We start from the raw sequence: 21,340 nt of genomic DNA on the forward strand, positions 1-21,340 counted from the left end.
TGTGAATACCCTGATGCACAATTCGAAAGTTAAAAACTCTCCAGTAGTCTGCGACTGTGGTCAATCCAGAACAGACACCGGACAATGTTTAACGACGCAATACCCCGATCCACAAATACGAAGAAGGAGACATCGCAGCGATGATGATGAACTCCGCTCGCTACTTCTGACGCGATTATATTATCTGTCTCGATTATATTATCTGTCTCGACCCACCTGAATGTGAAATTGTGGATGAAACTCATGGCGGGACTCCGGGGTCCCGAATAAACGGAAGTCAGAATCGTAATTAACTAATTAATTTTTGGCGACTCCGTCCCACCGCACACACAAACGCCGCGACCCACCAGAAATCAATCCTCTCGTTCTTCACCAAGCCCCCGTCGTTGCCAAAATTGCTGTCGTCATGAACAAAACTTTGAAACTTTGATTAGTGCATCGTGTAGAGCTCGTCGAGAGGAATATCTTGCCATGTCGTTCGCCTTCAGCAGACGTACAATGACGTCGCAACGCAGTTTACGCGAGAGCCGGGGGCTTATGGGACCCCGGGGTCCCGCCATAAGTTTCACTTGTTGCTCTGCATCTACATCAGCAGCCACACGAAAGAAGAAGACTGTCACTTGGTGGCAATTGGTGGTTGTGCGCAGCGTGCGCGCCCACGTGGTCGACGCGCGCGCACGTGGTTAACACAGGCGTGTGCGAGTGTCGTTGCGGACTGAGCGCCGGCCGCAAACACGCGGCTTATTTGGACAGCTGTGTTGTCCGCTCGGCCGGAGCGTTCACTCGAAGTCTCCCCCCCCCCACCCCGTCGCAGCCGTCGTCGTTGGGGAAACATCCGGGGGGTTGTTTGTTTTTAATTCTGTATTTGTATTCTTTTTTTTCTCCCGGCGGGAGCGGTCGTCCACGTGTTTTGCGGCGCGCTCGACCTCGTTAGCGCGGATGAACCCAAGATCGACTGAGCTCCGCTAACGATGACAACGACGACGATAACAATAACAGCGGCGGCGGCAGTGGCGCTGGCATGCCAACGCCGGCAGGGGTGAGGGATGAGGGCACCATCCCCCCCCCCCCCACGAGTCGCTGGTGGTGCGCGGAAACTCCATGGGAACCCGAGGGTCGAGTGTCCCGCGTGTCGCGTTTCGCGGGCGGAGTCGCGTTGTCCCGTGGGGGGTTCGTGTGCGAGATGCTTCTGCTGCTTCTGCTGCTTCTGCTGCTGTGGAGGCGGTGACCGCTCTTCAGCGGAGGGCGAGAGGGGATATATCTCCTGTAAGTGCGCTTGAGTTGTGTGTTTCCTCTCTGCTGTTTAAGCGGGTGAGTGAGTTAGTCCGTGTCTGAAAGCGGTTGATGCGGTGACCACCGTCTTTTGTTCGACGACCAGCCAAAAGCTGCTGCTGCTGCTGCTGCTGCGAGGATGACCACCGGAGTTCACGTGGTGATGGTTTATGCTCCTTGACGAGATCCGCAAGGTATTGTGGTTAATTTGTGGCAAAAGCTTCTTGTGTAATGAGTGCGACCTTATAATGTGCTCGTTCGGCAACCGAAAGCCAATGCAGCTCGGCTGCATTGGCTGACAATATTGTACACGCTGCAGCTTGTATTCCTCACACGCCCTGTGGAATTTCCACCACTGGATCAGCACCGCCACTCGGGATGATCAGCACCCCACTTCGCGTCGACTAAAGTTTCTCAGCCCTTGTAGCCACTGGACACGTATATGTACGCATGCTATGTATGTTGAACTTCTTTCGCGCCGTACATCGCCAACCGTGCTAATCGTACGTATGTAAAGGGCAGAGCCAGGTAGCCGCACGCGTGTCCAGACCGCTGGCTCGCAAGCTACACGCGGCTGCCGGGCCACTGAAATACGGCTCCATGGATATGCGGATAATGCTTAGCGTTCGGATACAACTTTTTTTTACTTTTCAACGTCACTTGTTGAAACGGAGAGAGAAATCCGTGGAAGTTGGAGCAGAGCCCGAGGCACCACTCCGCCCCTGGCAGCTGAGCCAGACTTGAGAGTCCTCCTGGGGTGCTCCCGTCAATTTCTAAATTCAGAACTCCGCAGGGAACCGGCAGCGCGGCCGACCACCGCTGCACTCACAACGATGCTCGGCGTTTGGAGAATGCGCTCGTTGTGACGTCATGCGCGCGCTGTGACGTCACGCGCGCGCTGTGACGTCACGCGCACGTTGTGACGTCGCGCGTTGTGACGTCACGCGCACTCGCGGCCAACGGGAATATGTTTTTAGTAAGCGGATCGCAGGGTCGAGATGTTTGGCCGCCCGCTGCTTTGTGTGACGACTATTTCTTTGTTTGCGCATTCGCCGGTATCCCGCGGTTAAGACGATCAAACATGTAACACATGAGAATCCAGTTTTACCTCCAGCTTGGAGTTCAAAGGCAGGCTGTTCGCGGGTCTGGCTCCGTGTTGCAGTTCGCGAGCTCGCCCTGAGCCATGTGGTGAATATAAATAAAAAACGAGAAACATTTTATTTTTTATTTTACCTGGTAAGGCTCGCTGAGCTCTTTATCAGAAGGGTCCTGGCCACAAATGAGAGCGCCACGAAGTGGCTTATCGTGTGGAAATCTGCAGCAAGCCCACTACTCTAAACGTGTGACGTTGATTCTTAACGTGGAAGGGAAAAACCGAAGGACCCGGCGAAAAATTTACGCGAATATGCAAACTCCAAATACATACAGGCGTCAGGGCCGGGATCGAACCGGCGTCCTCCTGTACACCAGGCGAGGTAGTTAACATCTCACCACCGTGGCAACACACGGAAAATATTTTGTATTTACTTTTCAGTGCTGCCCGAGCTGTTTTAGATGTGTGGCGACTGGGGGCATTGTTTGTATGCGAATGATTTTCACTTGCACGTAAATGTGGTAATTTAACTAGTTTTGAATTAATTTTAAACTAGGCATGATGCAAAGCTCCCCACGGCATGCATCATATCTCGCAGATGGCAATCCATTGTTTGCGACGCGTGCAAATTATGCGCGGACGAAATTCTGACGTGACTTTTATTGAGATGCCTTCGCAAGCTAAAACGATGCGCACGAGACGGACGTGAAGTGAGAATTGTTGCGAACGAGGCAACGCAGAGTCAATTCTTCAATCGGATCGTGACCCTGATTCACGAACGTTCATTGGAGCGCTGGATGGGCGAGGAGGGGACGGGGGTAATTATTGTAAACTCGCCTTTTGCCCGTCCAATGACGGGTGTATTGCAGTAAATCTGAAGCTTGCAAGCGAAAGGCAGACCGCGACGTGATAATCATTGCATCAATTCGTGTGCAATTTGTAAGACCGCGGTGACACAGACTTTTTTCATTTTAAGGTTATAATCCCTTGTTTATCACGACGTCCTTTTTACTTTGATGTCTCAACAGCGTGACGGAGATCGCGTGATGACGTGAGGGTTTTCTGCCTTTGTCGTGAGGGTTGTAAGTTGACGCCGAGGAGGGGGGAGGAGGCGCCTCGGGCCCCCATGTGGAGTGACGTCAGCCGCTAATTATTATGAATGGGGGGGGGTGTCCATTTGGAGGATGTTACCTGCTCACGATTATTAATGAGGGGGGGTCCATGTGGAGTGATATCACCTGTTCATGATTATTAATGAGGGGGGCTGGTCGATGTGGAGTGACGTCACGAGCGTTAATGACATTCCTGGGTGATTATAGTTAAAATATTCCCACGGACCTCCGAGGACACCCACCCCTGGTGACAAAATGCATTCACTTCTCTCTCTAAATGCCACTCGTACTAAATGATTAATATTACGGGAACACTATTTTATTTCACGCAGCTATGAGGTTTTTTTCGGGAGGGGGGGGGGGTGGCATTTAGATTATAGGGATAGGGTAGTTTAATGAGGGTGGTTTACATAACTTCATTTTTTTTTATTAAATGTGGCGAGTCAAATAGGAATTATTGGCCGAAATGAAATGTATGTTTGCACGTACGTTGAACTTCTTACGCACCGCACGTAGCCAACCGTGCTAATCAGTGTGCCGGACCCAAAAAGTCCCTCTCGTAGACTCACTCGTCGCTCGCTCGTAGACTCACTCGTTCACTCACTCACTCTCTCGTAGACTCACTCGGTCACTCACTCTCTCGTAGACTCACTTGTTCACTCACTCACTCACTCTCTCGTAGACTCACTTGTTCACTCACTCGTTCACTCACCATCGGGGGGTCCGTCGGGGGTCATAGGGGCTTCATCAGGGGGGTCGTTGGGGAGCCCATCGGGGGTCCCCATCGAGCCCCGCCGTCTTTTGTTTTGCCTACTTGGCTTCTCTCACAATCCCCTCGGCTCCAAAGGTGTGGAATTCAACGGCCGTTTAATGAGCGCCCGGAGCCACGGGTGTGAACGTGTTGCAGCTTCGGGGGAAAGTAGTAGACATGCATGTGTGTGTGTGTCTGTGTGTCTCTGCGCGTGTGTGTGTGTGCGCGCGGATGCACGTGTGTTTGAACACGTGTGGTGGAGCCCTCTTGGTTAGTGCAGCGGTTAGCGCGCATCGCTACGAACCCGGCGGCCCGAGTTCAGTCCCTGCTCACGGCCAACATCGGTGGCATATTTCGACCTGTCCGAAGCCTCCCCAAAGTCGACCCGGCCTTAATTCAATACCTGGTGAGGTGTGCGCACATCAGAGCTGTGGAGACGAAGGTGGCCAGGGATGGTGTTGGTCACCCACTCCCTCGTGTGCCATACTGGCTTTAATTGGTGCTCGCTAATAGCACTTTCCCAACATCCTATTAAAGACCATGGGGGGAGGGGGTCTGTGTACGCGTGTGTGTGTGTGTGCGGCATACATGTGGGAAGTGGTCGTGCAACGGTTAACGCGCTGTGCTACGAACCCAGCTACCCCGAGCTCAATCCCCCGCTCTCGACCAACAACGGTGACGATCATCTGAACCGGTCCTGGGCTTCCCCGAGGTGGACTCAGATATGCGCCCCTTGGTTCTTTGGGGGGGAAAAAACCCCCGTGTAACCTCGTAATCAGAGAATTTATCGCGGATTAATTTGTGACCGCTCGTCAGGTGCCCGCGCGCTTCCCCTGTAGTTGGTGATTCTGTTTTTGTTAACCTCCCGTAACACGTGGCACTCCGGGGGCCACGGTGGCGAGATGTTTACTCCGTCGCCTGGTATACGGGAGGTCGTGGGTTCGATCCCGACCTTGAGGCCTGCTGTACATTTTGGTCGCGTGGATGTTTTGCCCCGATCCTCCGGTTTCTCCCTCCAAATTTAGAATCGGGATCACGCGGTTCGGTCTTTTCCTGCTCCAAATTTCCACGCGATAGGCCACTTCGTCGTGCCATCCTTCGTGATAGCCAGGTCGCTTCTGATTTAAAAAAAAAAGCTAGACAGCTCAGTGGGCCTTACCTGGTGAAATAAAAAGTCGAGGTTAAACTCCGAGCCGCGCGGCGCGCCACGGATTTGCGGGACGCGTCCGCATGGACCCACCACCAATCTCGCCTCGATGTTCTGTGTGTGAGAGTTCGTCATTGCGTGCAGCGTACCGTACCCTAACCACTTTCTCTCTCTCTCTGTCTCCCTGTCTCCCTCCCTCTCCCCTCCTGGGCTTGTCTCGCGTTTCCGCTCTCGGGAGTGTCAACACCGCCGATGCCACCAAGTCCCCCCCCATCATCACCCCTCCGTGTGTGTTTGTGGCCGCTGCACATTTTACACACGACTAAGCACATTCCACCACTCCGGTTTAATCTCCTTCCAGTGCTTGTTCACAACGGATGGAGGCTGGGGGGAGAGGGGGGAATGATTTGGCAAGAGTTAGCAAGTGGTTTGACAGTTGAGTTGAGTCTGTAACCTGACTGTAACACTCTGTGTGTGTGTAAGTGTGGGTGTGTGTAAGTGTGGGTGTGTGTCTCGAGAGCGGTGGTGCAGCGGTTAGCGCGCCGCGCTACAAACCCGGCGGCCCGGGTTCCATTCCCGCTCACGGCCAACATCAGTGGGGCGATTATATCTGAACCGGGCCTGGGCCTCCGCTAGGTCGACTCAGCCTCAAGTGCGTACCTGGCGCGTGTGTAGACATCCCCACTTGGGAGACAAAGGCGGCCGGGCGTGGTGCTGGCCACCCACCCCCTCGTGTGCCGTGCCGGCCTTCATAGGTGCTCGCTCACAGCACTTGCCCCAACAGTCTGTTAGCACTTCGCAGGAGATATTTGTGTCTGTGTTGTCAGTGGGGAGCGGTGGCGCCGCGGTTAGCGCACTGCCCCCCACGAACTCGGGGGGGACCAGAGCGTTCTCTTCCCCTGCCCGCTCATACCAACATCGGTGACAATTGTCTGAACCCCGCTCCCGGGCCTCGGCAAGGTCCACTCGGCATTAGATGTCGTAGTTCCTGGTGCGGTGGTGTAGTAAACAGCAGCAGTGGAGATACAAAGGTGGCCGGGGGGGTTGTCTACACCTACTCCAAGTTAGGTACTCGCTAACGTGGCACAAGGGTCTGTCAAAAGGCTAACGTGGTGGATTCTTTATCCGGTTGTAGGAGCGCGCGCGCGTGTGTGTGTACGTTGCGGGTTCCTTATGGAGTTTACTTAAAGCAGTGACTCTTCTTAACCTGGGGGAAGCGAGGTGCACCCCAGGTTAAGAAGAACCACTGCTTTCAGTAAACTGCGAGATGCCCTTTCTGGGGGTGGGGGGCCGGTGGGGTGTGCGAGACGTGGCCAGATGTGTTTTTTTTTCGAAAGTCAATAATCTAAAAACATACTTTAAGCACGCGCACGTAAGTAACAGCTGACTTTGTTTCATCGAAACCCTGTGTGTTTATTAATATTGTGCATTACTTTTTAAAGAGAGGTGGGTGGGTGGGTTGGGTTGGGTGGTGCAAGGCTGCGGGAAAGGTTCAGGATACCGCTGACCTAAAGATTCGTAACTCTGCTTTGTGCGAGAGTTGGAGGGGGGGTGCTGATGTTGGGTCCCCTCCCACCCGCCGTGTCCTGCTGTTTGAACAGGCGGTACACGCCGCGCGACACCTCGCCACACAATGACCTGTTAGCGTAGCAGCAGCAGCAGAATAAACATTGCACACAACAAAGAGAAGCCGCTGTCAGCCCGCGCACACGCCCTGCCCGTTGTCACGTGGCCAGACGCGCTGCTCCTGCGGCCGTCTGGAACGCTCTTCCTTCGCATCGTTAGGAAAGGCCCCACTGGGGAGATTATGAGCACTTTGAAATCATCTACATTGACAAACTCGTTTCTTTGGAGCAGTTTTGTGTGTGAGTTTGTCATCGTCCCCCAGCGCCTCCGATGAGCACGGTTTGCTACGTACGGTGCGAAAGAAGTTCAAAACGCACGCACGTGCATAACTTTCACTTAGCGAAACTCGACAGCCCTTTGGCGAACTCACTACAGTGGTGACGACGCAAAATAAACATCAACGTCACTGTGGGGGAATCCGGGTAGACGGTTTGTGACAGCCGCCTCCCGTTGCTTGCGCTGAATCAATGCCGATGGAATGATTCACTCCCAGGAGGCCATGGGGGGGGGGGGGGGTGCCGTGCCCCAAAGAGAAAATCAAATGATGGGGAAGACGCCGGCGTTTTGTTTCAAAGCCTCCTCCCGCATCTCTCGCCAGTGTGGGCGCACGCGTAGCGGAGTTGAACCCCAACCCCTGATCTTTGCGTGGTTGCGTTGAGAAGAGGCGCATTGGAAATCGGTGGGGCGTCTGTAAATGGATCGCCCTGCTCACGCATTACAAAGACAAAGATCACCCGTGTAGCCTATTACTGACTGTAGGGACAAGTGCTGTTTGCGAGCACCTATGAAGGCCGGCACGGCACACGATGGGGGGGTGGGTGGCCAACACCACGCCCGGCCGCCTTTGTCTCCCCAGTGGCGATGTTTACACACCGCACCAGGTACTCATTTGAGGCTGAGTCGACCTAGGGGACGCCCGAGACCGGTTCAGATAATCGTCACTGGTGTTGGCCGTGAGCGGGAATCGAACTTGTGTCGCCGGGTTCATAGCGCAGCGCGCTAACCGCTACACCACCACTCCCCACACTCACAAATACACACACAGATACAGACACACAGAGACACACACACACAGATACACACACACAGATACACGCACACAGATACACGCACAGATACACACACACACAGATACACACACACACAGATACACACACACACACAGATACACATTCACAGATACACACACAGATACACACAGATACACACAGATACACACACACACACAGATACACACACACAGATACACACACACAGACACACACACAGACACACACACACGAGAAGTCTACGGAGCCAGGCACGTCGGGCTTAAATCACGGCATTGAGCGAGGGCCTGGCTGGCGCCCGCCGTGGCGAATGTGGAATTTCCACTGCTGGATTGAGGGCCATCGATCAGTCGAGCCGAGTGGGAGCCCCGGTGTTTGTTTGGCCATCGCAGCAGCGATTGATGGGCGAGACATCCGTACCAGAAGTGTTGTAACGCGTGCAATCCTGCACCGCCCTAACCGCTGTCCCACTCGTCCACTTGTGTGGACACACAAAGACAAAGGACTCCCCCCCCCCCGCCTTGTTAGCTTTAAAAACTATAGGGGGCAAGTGCTGTTAGCGAGCGCCTATTAACTTGGAAATAAACATTCACAAACACACATCAGACAAACACCAACACCGACAACAGCAACTACCATTCGTCACCAAGATGATGGTGACGTTACCACGGCGCTGGCACCAGGCTAGGTGCACTTGCTTTGAAGTGCACACACACAAAGATGCCCCGTGTAGCCTTGGCAGACTGTAGGGGCAAGTGCTGTGAGCGAGTAGCAGCACCTATGTAGGCCGGCACGGAACACGAGCAGGTGGGTGGGTGGCCAGCCCCACGCCCGGCCGCCTTTGTCTCCCCAGTGGCGATGTTTACTACACACCGCACCAGGTGCTCAGGCTGAGTCGACGTAGGGGAGGCCCAGGACCGGTGCAGATAATCGTCAATGGTGTTGGCCGTGAGTGGGAATCGAACACACCTCGACACACACACAGACATACACGCACACATGAGCGTCACGGGGGTCACCCGCTGTATGACAAGATGCTATTGAGCGGCTTTATTGTTTGGCTGTCAGCGGTGGTTAGTTTGTTAATTTTCCTCGGCGGCGGGGGGGGGGGACATATTTCGGCCTAATTTGACGACGTGCTGAAGGTATTTTTTTGTCCTAAGGGAACAAAACGGACGTTTATTCTGCCACACTGGGGGTTGCGGCCAGAGACACTAGTCCTTCCTGCATCATCCCGTCTGTCTGAATATTACAATCATCATCTGCAGCCTTTTGTCAAGGGGCGCCGCAGCGGCGAGATGTTTTCTCCCTCGCCTGGTGTGCAGGAGGCCGGAGGTTCGATCCTGAGCCTGACGCCTCCTGCTGTATATTTGGAGTTTGCGTGTATCTCTCTCTCTCTCTAATCATGATCACGGTGGCTAGAATGTTAACTACCTCACCTGGTATACAGGAGGTCGTGGGTTCGATCCTGACCCTGAGGCCTGCTTTTTATTTGGAGTTTGTAGTTTTCGCTCTCCGTGGTCGCGTAGACTTTCCCCCCCTCCAGATTTAGAATGAACGTCATGCATTTAGAGTCGTTGGCTGCTGTACATTTCCACATGACGACGAGCCACTTCGTTGAGCTATCATTTGTGATTGCCAGGTCGCTTCTGAAAGAAGAGCTTCTGTATAGCTCAGTGGGCCTTACCTGGTAAAATAAAATTTAAAAAATAGTTGAGTTTACTTTCAGTGCTCCTTACGGGACTGCTAGTCATGGTGGCGGGCAGAGCGGGGGTGGTCGTGTGAGCGTAATGACTCCACGTTGGGCAGCGTGGGGGCTTTGGTTGGAAGGGTGAGCCGGCACCGGCTCATATGTCGCTCGACACTGATGTGAGCTGTGCCCCGGCAATTGCACTCCGGGTCGCCGGGTTCGGAGTGCGCCGCACGAACCGCAGGCGACGCCGCCCGCATGTCTGCGGAGTTGCGCGTTGACGTTCGCAGTGACCCAGAGAGGCTCTTCTGCCACTCGCAAAACAAAACCACCTGTAAACTAATGGGAACCTTGTGATGTATTCACGCGCGTTACTTAAATGACTATTACCTGATACGTTCAAATTAAATGCGGTGCGTTTGATGTTATCTCCCTGGCCTGGTACGCAGGAGGCCGCCGTGGGTTCGACGCCAGATATATTAATACAATGTGAATTACCAGTCTCAAGAGTCTTTTAAAGAGGGCCCTGCTTTTGTGTATTTGTATGTATTTTTCTGATCGTGGCGGCGGACGGAATGTGATCAATGGGAAATGCACTTTCAAAGCAGAAGGGGGAAGGGGCTGACTGCTACCAAAAAAAAATGCATTGGTGGTGAGTGGACCTACTTGCTGTACTTCCATATTCTGCTGGGTGTGACCCGCTCAACCCACGGCTCTGTGATCTCTGCCCGTGTGTGAGATCCACCGACATCGCACACCAAAAAGCGCTGGATTTATGGGGGGGGGGGGGGGGCCTTGCACCACAGCTCCCAGTGGAATTCCCAAAGTTGTGTTTTTGGCGACAGCCAGAGAGATTGAGAGGAAAAGGAGGCAAAGTTTTTGGATTGCGACCGAGCGAGTTGGCGCAATCATGTTCTGGGGAATTCACGGTACCACTTTGGAAGGTCACGGTGGCTAGGAGATGGTAACCACCTCGTCGTGGGTTCGATCCCGACTCTGACGCCTGCTGTATATTTGGAATTTTGCATGCCTCTTTCTCTCTTTCATCATGATCATGGTGAATAGAATGTTAACTACCTCACCTGGTATACAGGAGGTCGTGGGTGTGATCCCGACCTGGACGCCTGCTGTATATTTAGAATTTTGCGTGCCTCTCTCTCATCATCACGGTGGCTAGGAGATGTTAACTACCTCGCCTGGTATACGGAGGTCGTAGGTGTGATCCCGACCCTGACACCTGCTGTACATTTTGAGTTTTTGCGTGTCTCTCTCTGCCCGCGGTCGTGTGGATTTTTCTCCAGGCCATTTTTGTTTTCCCCTCCACGTTTAGAATCGACGTCAGGCGTTTTATATTGTTTTGCCGACTGTAGATTTCCACGTGATGAGCCACTTATTTGAGCTATCATTTGTGGCCAGCTCGCTTCTGAAGAAGAGCTGCATAGCTCAGTGGGCCTTACCTGGTAAAATAAAATGTAAAAAAAATTATTTAATATTTTTAGTTTACCTCGAAGGAAGAAAGAAACAAGAAATCACCGAACGAAAAAGCGAACCTTTTGAAATAATCTAGATTATTCGGCCGCGGATTTGTCACTGCGGTGCCATACACCGGGGTCGCGTGACCTTCCACGAGTTTGCTGAGTGAGTCACGCAGAGGGAGGGGGCGACGGGGGGTGGGGGGGGGGCTTTGTGAAGCCGTGGGGGGGGGCCCAAGGGTAAATGGATTTCTCTCACTGAGCGTAACTCTTAAACGAGTGTCGTACACATACACACAACCCCCGCACGCCTTGTGTTTTATGAAGCACGGTCTTTACAAATAGAATTCTTGAGCCCACGATACACGTGTGCAGCGGTCCATGTTCTTCGATTCCTACATGCTGCATTGAATGGAATCGGATCGTGATCCTGGATTGTGACGATTCGGCAAATTACGGGGAGGGCTCATGCATTTCCCTCCTAAAGAAGAGGCTGTGCTGTGCAATCTTTTCGCCGTTGCTCGTTAGAATGGGATGTCCTTGTGCGCGGTTGTAGTCGGCACGACTTGGATAACCCGTACATACTTTAGATGTTCCAACCGGCAACTTTGAACACGGCGTTTGTGCGAAGGTTGACACTGTGGCCGGCGTTGGGAGCGGAGGGTTTGAAACCGGGTGTGGGGCTACATCGGGGTACAAGCGTCTTCTCGCGGTTAGCAGAGGTGATGGTCTCAGCATGGTCGCTCGCTAATGACTGCCCCCAACAAAAGTTACATTTGACAAAAAAATTCACTCTGAGTAAAAAAAATAATAATGAGTTTGACTGCCATGAAATATAAACCAAACTTTTCATTTTATTTCAGCAGCTAATGCCCAGAGCTATTTAGAGCTATCGTCACAAACGATAGCGCAACGAAGTGGCTTATCCTCGTGTAGAAATTTATACTCTAAAATGCACGTTGATTCTAAATGTAGAGGGGAAAAAAATCCACGCGACCACAGGGAGAGACAAGCAAACTCAATATACGGCAGGCATCAGGGTCGGGATCGGACATCAGTGGGTGCGATGGGCAAGGCACGAAATGCTGAGAAGCCCTTCGCCTATGGCCCATGGCCCATGATATTCTAGTTATTTTAAACATTGCAACTCAAGTGTGATGGCCTTCTCTGACGCCCGAGGACTGCGTTGCGTCATCCTCCCCCTTCCCCGTGCTGTCCTTTATTTTGTTTTGATTTCGTCGGTTTGGTGACCCTGGGGTCACTCCATCCCTGGTCTCTTTGAGTTTCTCACCTGAGTGCACAAAGTAGAACTTGAAACTTAAACCGTTCCCTCCACCTCGCCGGCGGTGGGACGAGCCGGTGGCGCGTCAGGGGAATTCCCGGCTGCCCGTAGCGGGAATCGAACCTTCGCCCAGGCTCAGTGGCCAGCTGAGTGGCGTTCAGAAGACATCGCAAACAAACGCCTGGTTGTGAAAGACCCAATGCGTAAGATCCCCTGGGTTTTGATCTTCCGCGAAGCTCGTTGTCCACCCTAAAACTGCATCCACTGCATAAACCATGGCAGCAGCAGATGCGGACACCCTGATGCACAAATGTAAAATTAAAAACTCTCCAGTGTGCGACCGTGCTCACCCAGAACAGACCGTACAACGTCAGACGACGGAGTTCCCCCTATCCACAAATACGAAGGAGACATCACAGCGATGATACACGCCACCACTCCTGACTCTGTTATCAGGCTGGACCACCTGAATGTGAAATTGTAGTCGTTTGCTCTGCATCTTGATCACTGTTAGCACGGTTGGCTATGTACGGTGCCAAAGAAGTTCAACATACACACATACATAGGCAGACTCGGCCACTTCTAATGCAAAGTGTAGTCTCGTTTGTCTGGGTTAAGTTCATCTTGGGCTCTGAAGAGTATATGATATATCAGGCTGCCCTCCCGTAAGTTTTGGCTCCCAACATTATTATCATCCAGCCCGTCTCTGAACCCCGCGCAGGCCCCAAAGGTGGCAGCGGCCTGCTGCCCAAGACGTCCGTGTTCATCGTTGCGGCCACCGGTGATTTGTTCGAGCGCAATTGCAGGCGTACTCGCGTCACGCGATGCCCTCCCCCCCTTCGCTAATTAAAAGTGCCGTAAAACATGACCCAGACGCCACGAAACCCGTGGCCAGATGTTCCATCGGTTGCGGCCAAGAATTTCCCACCTCCCCCTTTGTGTCTGCGGCGGTAGTGATGGGCGGGTGGGTGGCCACCGTCGCGTTGAAACGGAATCCAGTAATTGCTTTCTGCTGTCCTCGAAATTAAAAACACGCGAGCGTGGTGTAACGAGCGCCGTCGACCCAGAGATCTGTGCAGGAAGTCGTAGCGTGGAATCTGCAGAGTTAGAGAGTGAGAGAGAGCGGTGTTCTGGAAATTCCATAGCAGCCAAATACTCTTAAACGCACGATGTCAATTCTAAATGTGGAGGACCCTGTGAAAAATCCACGCGACCACAGGGAGAGAAACATGTGAACTCCAAATACACAGGCATCAGGGTCGGGATCGAACGCGCGACCTCCCGTGTGCCGGGCGAGGTGGTCAGCGTCTCGGCACCGCGGTGGGCGGGCTGGCAGCACCGTGCGCGTGACCCCGCGCGCGACCCCTCCCTTCCTCACCCTCCCCCTCTTCCCCTGTGCCGACAGAGTGCGGGCCCCGCGTGCGGTCTCCGCGCGCGGTTGTCGCCAACGCCGGCCCGGCGGGCAATGGGCTCTGTCGCGGCGGCGGCCGCGTCGGCGTCGTCGTCGCCGGTCGGCAGCGTGGAGGAGGAGTGGCGGCGGAGCGAGCGGCCCGTGACAACCGCCGGCACACGGTGATCGGCGTGCGGCTCGTCGAGGACCCCGGCCCCGCGACAGCGCGACCCCAAGCGGCGGCGACGACGGCGGGCGGGGCCCACGTGCGGCTCAGCGGACTGCGCAGCCAGCCCGACCTGCAGGTGAGCGGCGCGACCCGGGGTGGAGCAAGCGGGGAGGTTTGGGGAAACTCATCGCGTCGTTTCCACCGCCGCTGCCACGCCGGGAGATCAAAAAATCTCCACCGTTGCGTACCGTTACACCGCCATTGTTGGTCTTCGTCAGCGCACCGCAGCCTCGAATAACATCTCAGGCTGCATCGTAATTCAGACTCGGTGGTACCGAGGTGGCGAGATGTTAACTACCTCACCTGGTATACAGGAGGTCGTGGGTTCGATCCCGACTGTCCGATGCCTGAAAGAGTTCAGCTCGAACCCAGAGAGAGAGTTGTACGGAGAGAATCAAAATGGTTTTGGGTGTGGTTTTATTTCCCATTCCTATAACGTTATTATTCCGTACGCATCATTCATTCCGCCTTGACCTCGAAGCACACAGACTCGTCTCGCATCGGCTTGAGGCATCCAGATGGGCCGTGTGAGTCTGAAACAAGTAAGCCAGGGTGGCGAGATGTTTACTACCTCGCCTGGTATACAGGAGGGCGTGGGTTCGATCCCGACGCATGCTGTGAAGTTTGCGTGTCCCTTTCCCCGTGGTCGTGTGGATTGCTTCTCCGGGTCCTCCAGTTTTTCCCTAAAAATTTTGAATTGACGTCATGCGTTTAGAGTATTTGGCTGCTATACATTTCCACGTGATGATAAGTTACTTCATTGAACTATCATTTGTGAGCATGTCACTTCTGAAAAAGAGCTACGTAGCTCAGTGGGCCTCACCTGGTAAAACAAAAACAGTTTAGTTTTAGTTCTTGAGCAACTCTGTTGCAACTCTGTTGCTCAGGAACTAATGTGTGACGTTATGTGCTAAGTAGACAGTGCAAATGGTCAGTGCAACTATTTTATCGTGATACGTTGTTGGATGTTACTACGTCAACTTCAGTTTATAGGTTTTTTGTATAAACTTAATCAAAACAATATTGTGTCTGTCATATGTTTGCCGGTGCCTCCAGCAGTACCTACCACTACGTACACAAACAAATCACATTTTAATTGTATCTCTATTATTGTAGTTACAGTTTCAGTTTCATTTATTAGGTATAACCCTGTGAGCCATGCGGCTCTTGACTCGGGTGCAACCGCAACAAAACAAAAGCATAAGAAACATCTTAAAGTGACTACACGCAGCATGAATCTTTGGAGGAGGGTCCTGCCAAGTTTGTCTTTGCAGGGCGGGGGCTTTGAGGGCTGTGTGTGTGTGTGTTTACGGTCACGGGAGATATTTGACCATACTTCACCACGTTGCTCAGGGACGTGTTGGCGACATCAATTGCACAAACCTTGGCTTCAGTTTCCGGCCTTGCGCATTATCATGACAGTCGTGTAGTCGCACTCGTGCCTGGCGGGACATGGTCGGCCGCCAAGACAGTGTGGTGTGTTCAGCTATCGGCGCCGAGGAGACGCAAAGGCACCTCCGGAATGGTGCTGATCGCACCGCACTATAGGTGCTCGCTAAGAGCACTTGCCTCTGCCGTCAGTAAGGTTCCGTTGAAGGTGTTGTTACGTTGTGTGTGTGTGTGGGTGTGCACGCTCCTTAGTGGGGTAGCGTTAGCGGTTACTGCCGGACATCTGTGATAATGAGCTTCATAGCTCATCGGGTTTCTCCACAATTAATAAAGATTCCGAAACCGTGCTGCGCAACGAACCCAGCGACCCAAGTTCGATTCCCGCTCACGACCAATAATAGCGGTGAACATTTGAACCGGTCCTGTGTCTCCCCTAGATGGACTCAGCCTTAAATGAGTACCTGGTGCGCTGTGTAAATATCAGCACTGGCTAAAAAAAAGGTGGCCGGGCGTGGTGCTGGCCACCCATCCTATGAAGGTTGCCATGCCAACCTTCATTGGCGCTCGCTAACAGCACTTGCCCCCAATGGTCTGTTACAGGCTTCACGGGTTAACTTTGTCTTTGTGTTTGCGTCCCTTGTGAACATGTGCGAGCAGGACGCCATGCAGGCCGCCGACACCGACTTCGGCCCCTACCGGCCCATGAAGGGGGGGCCGGATGTGATGTCGGAGAATGACCCAAGGTTCATCAGAGGGACCAAACAGCGCGTGTCACTTCCTGTCGTCCGCTCGGCCAACCAGAGCAAAGAGAAAACGCTCGGTAAGGTGGGATGACGGCCAATCTTTCACGACCGAGAAGAGAGGAGGAAGCGGACAGGGGAATTGTGAATTTTAGCGAGATCGTTTTGGGAGGGCTGTGACCGAATCGCACGAAGCTAAGCAGGAGTGCGCCTGTGGAGTACTTGGATGGGTGACTGCCACGCACAGGCAGGCTATCGACGGGGCTGTGATGTGGGCTGCAGAGGGCAGTGCGGTAACAAAATCTACCGTTGTACTCTAATTCTCCTGTACTTTTACTCCAAAGTCCCCAAACGCATGCTTCCGCCTTCACCAGCGTGCACGGACCAGCACGGTGAAGTATGGCCAATTTACCCCCACGACCTTCATGCCACGGTGAGGTCCTCACCCCGGGTGCAAATTTAGCAAAGCGGCATTCACGTGTTTTCGAGCAGAAGCGGCAGCGGCTTCTGCGAATGGCTGAGTTAATTTTGGGTGGCTGCCCTGGATTCTCCAAACCGTGGAATCTGTCTTTGAAATACGTGACCCAAAAAGGCACGTGGCAAAAATGTCTAAATCCTAATGAAAAACAGCCCTGTTTTTCACCATTAACGAAACCGGCATTTATAATGCCGTCTTCAGCGAAGCAGCGACTTTTTTTTTCTTCCGTGGCATCTCCCGTCTCCGGCTTGGTGGGCTGACACACTTGGTGTCGATAATAAAAAGGGTTTTCGGGGGGGTTGCATTGCGTGAATATAAATGTGTTGTTAAACGCGCCACCACGCGACATTCTTAAGGCTTGCATGCCTGTCAATCCCTTATCAGTGGCCTACCTTATTACAGACCAATTCTGAGATCTCAGTGGTCACCCCGTGCCCTTATAAATCTCAACGTTCATCCTACAAAAGTCTCATCACAAGGGAGAAACACAAACAAATAGACAAAAAAAAAATATTTGCCCGTATTGAAACGGCTGCACGCCGTATGGACCTAAACACTCAATTTCCCTGTACAAGAATACGGGGTAAACCGTGTGGGTTGATAGGTGTGGGTTTGTCGCGTAAACAAACGTGAAAATTAGTGACTACTTCAGCACAGCGAGTGTGATGAGAGAGTAAACCCACAGAATTTACAATTCTCAAGTACTGTGACGTTTCGCCGATGACTACAACAAGCAGCTTCATCAGGCGATTAGCCGGAATTGTGAAGAAGTCTTCCTGCTTCCTGTCTTAAATTGATGGGGAGTGAAGTTGACGTCGTCACTGTGTGAGCCCATCACATTGAGTCGCCCGCCGGGTTCTGCGGGCGTGCCGGGTTCGGCGGGCGTGCCCTCACCGAGAAGGCGACGTCGGCGACGCTCCACTCCAGGGCTCGACATTTGCCGGCCCGACTCTCCTGGGAAGCCTGGACGAGTGGCACGCCGGCCGCCACCGTCCGGCGGAGGACATTCTCGTGCGGCTTCTGCCGTGTTCCTCTCCCAGTCCCCTTGGCCTATTGAGCCGTTGTGGGGCCGCACGGACCGCTTCCCTTCACCGACATCTCCTTGCCGCGTCTCTCCACTTCTCTCTTGTCCGTCGCCGCGCTCTTTCAAGTGAGGCGGCTTCCATCCCGTCGGGCGTTTGACGACGTTCGACGTCCCGTCAGCTCGCCGTCTTCCTACCTCCGCTAGCTCCTGCCACGGTCGCCGCCACCGCCGTCCTTAGCAGCCGGGCACCATTGACCCTGGTCACGTGTTCATGCTGACGCGATCAACCTATTTGGTTGGGAGCAGTGGAGGGGAGCATCGACATGGGGGGCACAGGGACGATCGCTGCTGTGTCTGTGCTTTTCTGTGCTCTCCGTACTGCGTGGTGGTTCAGGCTCAGGCCCTGCTTGGCTTCCGAGATACCCACTCGCCCCTAGGTCAACTCGGCCTGAATTCTGAGTACCTGACGTCATTTTGGCTCGGTGTGCTCTGTGTTTGAAGCAAACGGCTCGCTCACAGAGGGATTGGCTGAGCCCATTTTCCACCTTTCCTTCCCGCGTCAATGAAATGGGCCTCCTGAGCCCCCCCCTCAAGACTGACTCGATCCTAAATGAGCTCCTGGTGCAGTGTGTAAATCATCATCACCGCTAAGGGGGGCCAAGATTGTCGCTGCCCACACCACCCTTTTTGTGCCTGCCCCGTGCCGACCTTCGTAGGTGCTCGCTTATAAAGCACTTGCCTCAACAGTCCATGCGGGCCACGCAGGACATCGTTTACCCCGCTTCCACTGGCACATTCGAGTCAGGCCAGCGCGAGGCCCTCGTGGCACGGGATGCTTTTCCACTGGGGCTCTTTTTTTTGTACTGAGCCAGAACTGAGCCGTGATTGCGCTGTTCTCGCGAGAGATCTGCATCTGGCTCGGGGCACAAGCAGTTCCTAGGCTGCGTCGTTTAACCACGTCTCAACTCGCCTATTTTGGGTGTTCCATCTGGAAGGAATTTCCCGGCGATATATTTGATTAAATTGAATTTTCTTTTTTTTTAATGAAGAGATACATGAATCTGGCTTGGTTGGGGGGCCAAGCAGAGCCAGGGTGGCGGGGTTCCTCATTCATCTTATATATATAAAAATCCACTAGACTCGTTCATTGCGTGTGACGTCAGCGGTGCTGCTCGGGTACTACAGTAGGAAAAATATATAATAAAAAGTATAGTACTAAAATAATGATACAATAATATTAAAATAATCCTCTGGGCCGCGCGGCAAGACAACCCGGCCGGCCGTGCAAGCGGAGACGAATCTGTGTGTGTGTGTTTGTTTCGGGTTCGTGCAGGCGTGCTGTTCCTGCACTACGGCGGGGAGACCCGGCAGACCGTGATGCCCAACGCGGTGACCACGCTGGACACGGTGCGCGCCCTCTTCGTCAAGGCCTTCCCGGACATGCTCAGCATGGCCGCGCTGGAGGCCCCGGACGCCGCCTTTCTCCTGCGCGACGCTGGGTCCACCGCCACGTTCCGCCTCCTCTCCGACCTGCGGTAGGCACGGCGGTTCCCTCCAAAACCGTCATCCCGTTGATCCTTCCGAGTTGGGGAGGTTTCTAACTTTTTAAGTGGCTTGGGAGCCGCAGAGTTGATGTGCTCGTCTCAGTCTACAAATCTCGATTGAAAACTCATTTGTTTTGGAACTGCTTTTTGTGTTTAGTTTGTTGTCCTTCCCACACGTCCTCCGATTTGGCACGGTTGGTTATGTATGGTGCGATAGAAGTTCAACATACATGTGGCTCATGGGACAATTCCGGCAAGCCTGGTACTGGTGACATTCTGGGTGAGGATCTGGGTGTCGCGGCACCGGTGACGCTCTGGGGCAGGATCTGGGTGTCACAGTAGTGGTGACACTGGGTTAGGATCTGGGTGTCAGCCGCCTACGATTGAACCTGGTTTTCAAGGCCAGCCAGTCCGTTGACTTTCATGCTGCAACGTGGGCATCATATTTATTTAAGAAAATGTTGTTTTACATAGCACTGTCTCACCATAATTAACATAAACGGCAGAACGGATTTGAAAGGTTAATGTTGGAAATGGATGAAACTCAAACTGGCTGTTCGACAGGAATTGAATAAACTTGGATTCTCATGTCAAGTCAGTTGGTGGTCTCTGGCTGCTTTTCAGCACAACCACCCAGCATGATAAATTGGGCTTTTTAACTTTATTGGATGATAAACCGTCTCTTGAGAATTAAAAACATCGGTTTGACTGCCCAGTGACAAATGTTACCATGCGGCCGGGTGGGTGGATCAGAGGGTCACTCGGAAGTAGTTCTGTGAGATCCGCTTCCTCCAATCTTCGTGGCCCTTATGGCGTCTCTCAGCGTCGTAACCGCGTGCACCGTTTCCTTTGCTGCTCTGCGCAGTCCTTGGCTTTTGTTCTTTGCCAATGTGTCCATTTGCTTTGTCGGTGTCCGTGTTTGTGATCCGCACGTCCAGAGCGGGTAATATATATTGGATTGGCTTCTCCGGGTCGTCCGGTTTTCCCCTCCACGTTTAGAAACGTGCGTTTAGGGTGTTTCGATCATTTTGCTGCTATAAATGTCCAAATTTCATTACAAGACACTTTGTTGAGCTATCATTTGTGGCCAGGTCGCTTCTGAAAAGTAAGTGAATGCCTCAGTGGGGCTTCGTCTGGTAGGGTAGGGATGGTTTAGTTTTATTTGTATGTGTTTGTTGATTTGTTTACCTTTGTTGTACTTTGCACTACTATAATCGTTTCATTGGTTGTTGTTGTGACGTTCTTACCCACCTCTACTGGACATCTGTGAAAAAGAGCTTTATAGCTCATCGGATTCCTTCAGTATAAATAAATATTCTGTTTCTGATTATATATTAAACAAAAATTTCACCCGGTTATCCAGGATTAATGCCTTGCATGACCAACACATAACGCACGCACGCACACACTCACGTGTCAAATCTACACGGTATGCATTTATACAGTGAACATCACACCCGACGCATGTTCTACACGCGTTTTTTTTTACTGGCACGTTTAATCCAGTCGCACTGATCGTCCTGTCCGATTATCATCTCAATGTTCCAGGGAGATAACAAACAAGGCCACCCTGAAGGTCGGTTTCAGGGCCCCCGTCAGCAGACAGCCCCAGGCGGTGAACGGAGGAGACATGTGGGTAAGCGTTGAGAGACCATCACAGCGGACATGTGCACGAGCGATGTTTTTATTATTTATTTAAGAGCCCAATACAGGTCTGTTCTCCTATAACGCGAGTTGTTTCATCACGCCAATTGGATATAACGCGATGAGTGTATCGGGGAACACATCTGTTTATAATGGGGATGGGACTTGGATCTGACGCCGCTGAGAAGGAATGGGCGGTCGCGCGGCTGCCTCGGCGTAGCTTCGTCACACAAGGTGGGATGCTGCTGGATGCTTCTAGACGCTACCCACGGCGCCCTCAGTCTTTGTTGAGCCCGCGTACGCATCTGACGTGTTCGTGCGTGGAGCATGCTTTTACCCCGTACCGCACTTATTGCACCGCGATTTTTGCCGTAACGCGGTGTTCTTCAGGAATACGCAGCTACTGCC

General features: G+C 52.9%; 1 protein-coding gene across 2 annotated transcripts in view; it reads left to right on the forward strand.

Annotated features, from left to right (window-relative positions):
* The window catches only part of LOC144938137 (uncharacterized), a 96,508-nt gene that overhangs the window by 24,522 nt on the left and 50,646 nt on the right, over positions 1 to 21,340 (forward strand). For both annotated transcript variants that reach the window (XM_078865858.1, XM_078865859.1), the window contains exons 2-5: positions 13,900 to 14,189; positions 16,160 to 16,322; positions 19,078 to 19,279; positions 20,837 to 20,924. In XM_078865858.1, the coding sequence (XP_078721984.1) occupies positions 16,166 to 16,322; positions 19,078 to 19,279; positions 20,837 to 20,924 (447 nt within the window). In that variant the 5' untranslated portion in view covers positions 13,900 to 14,189; positions 16,160 to 16,165. The remainder of the gene's footprint in view (positions 1 to 13,899; positions 14,190 to 16,159; positions 16,323 to 19,077; positions 19,280 to 20,836; positions 20,925 to 21,340) is intronic.

Source organism: Lampetra fluviatilis, chromosome 21 (assembly GCF_964198595.1).
Source record: "Lampetra fluviatilis chromosome 21, kcLamFluv1.1, whole genome shotgun sequence".
In the NCBI taxonomy this organism is placed as follows: Eukaryota; Metazoa; Chordata; class Hyperoartia; order Petromyzontiformes; family Petromyzontidae; genus Lampetra; species Lampetra fluviatilis.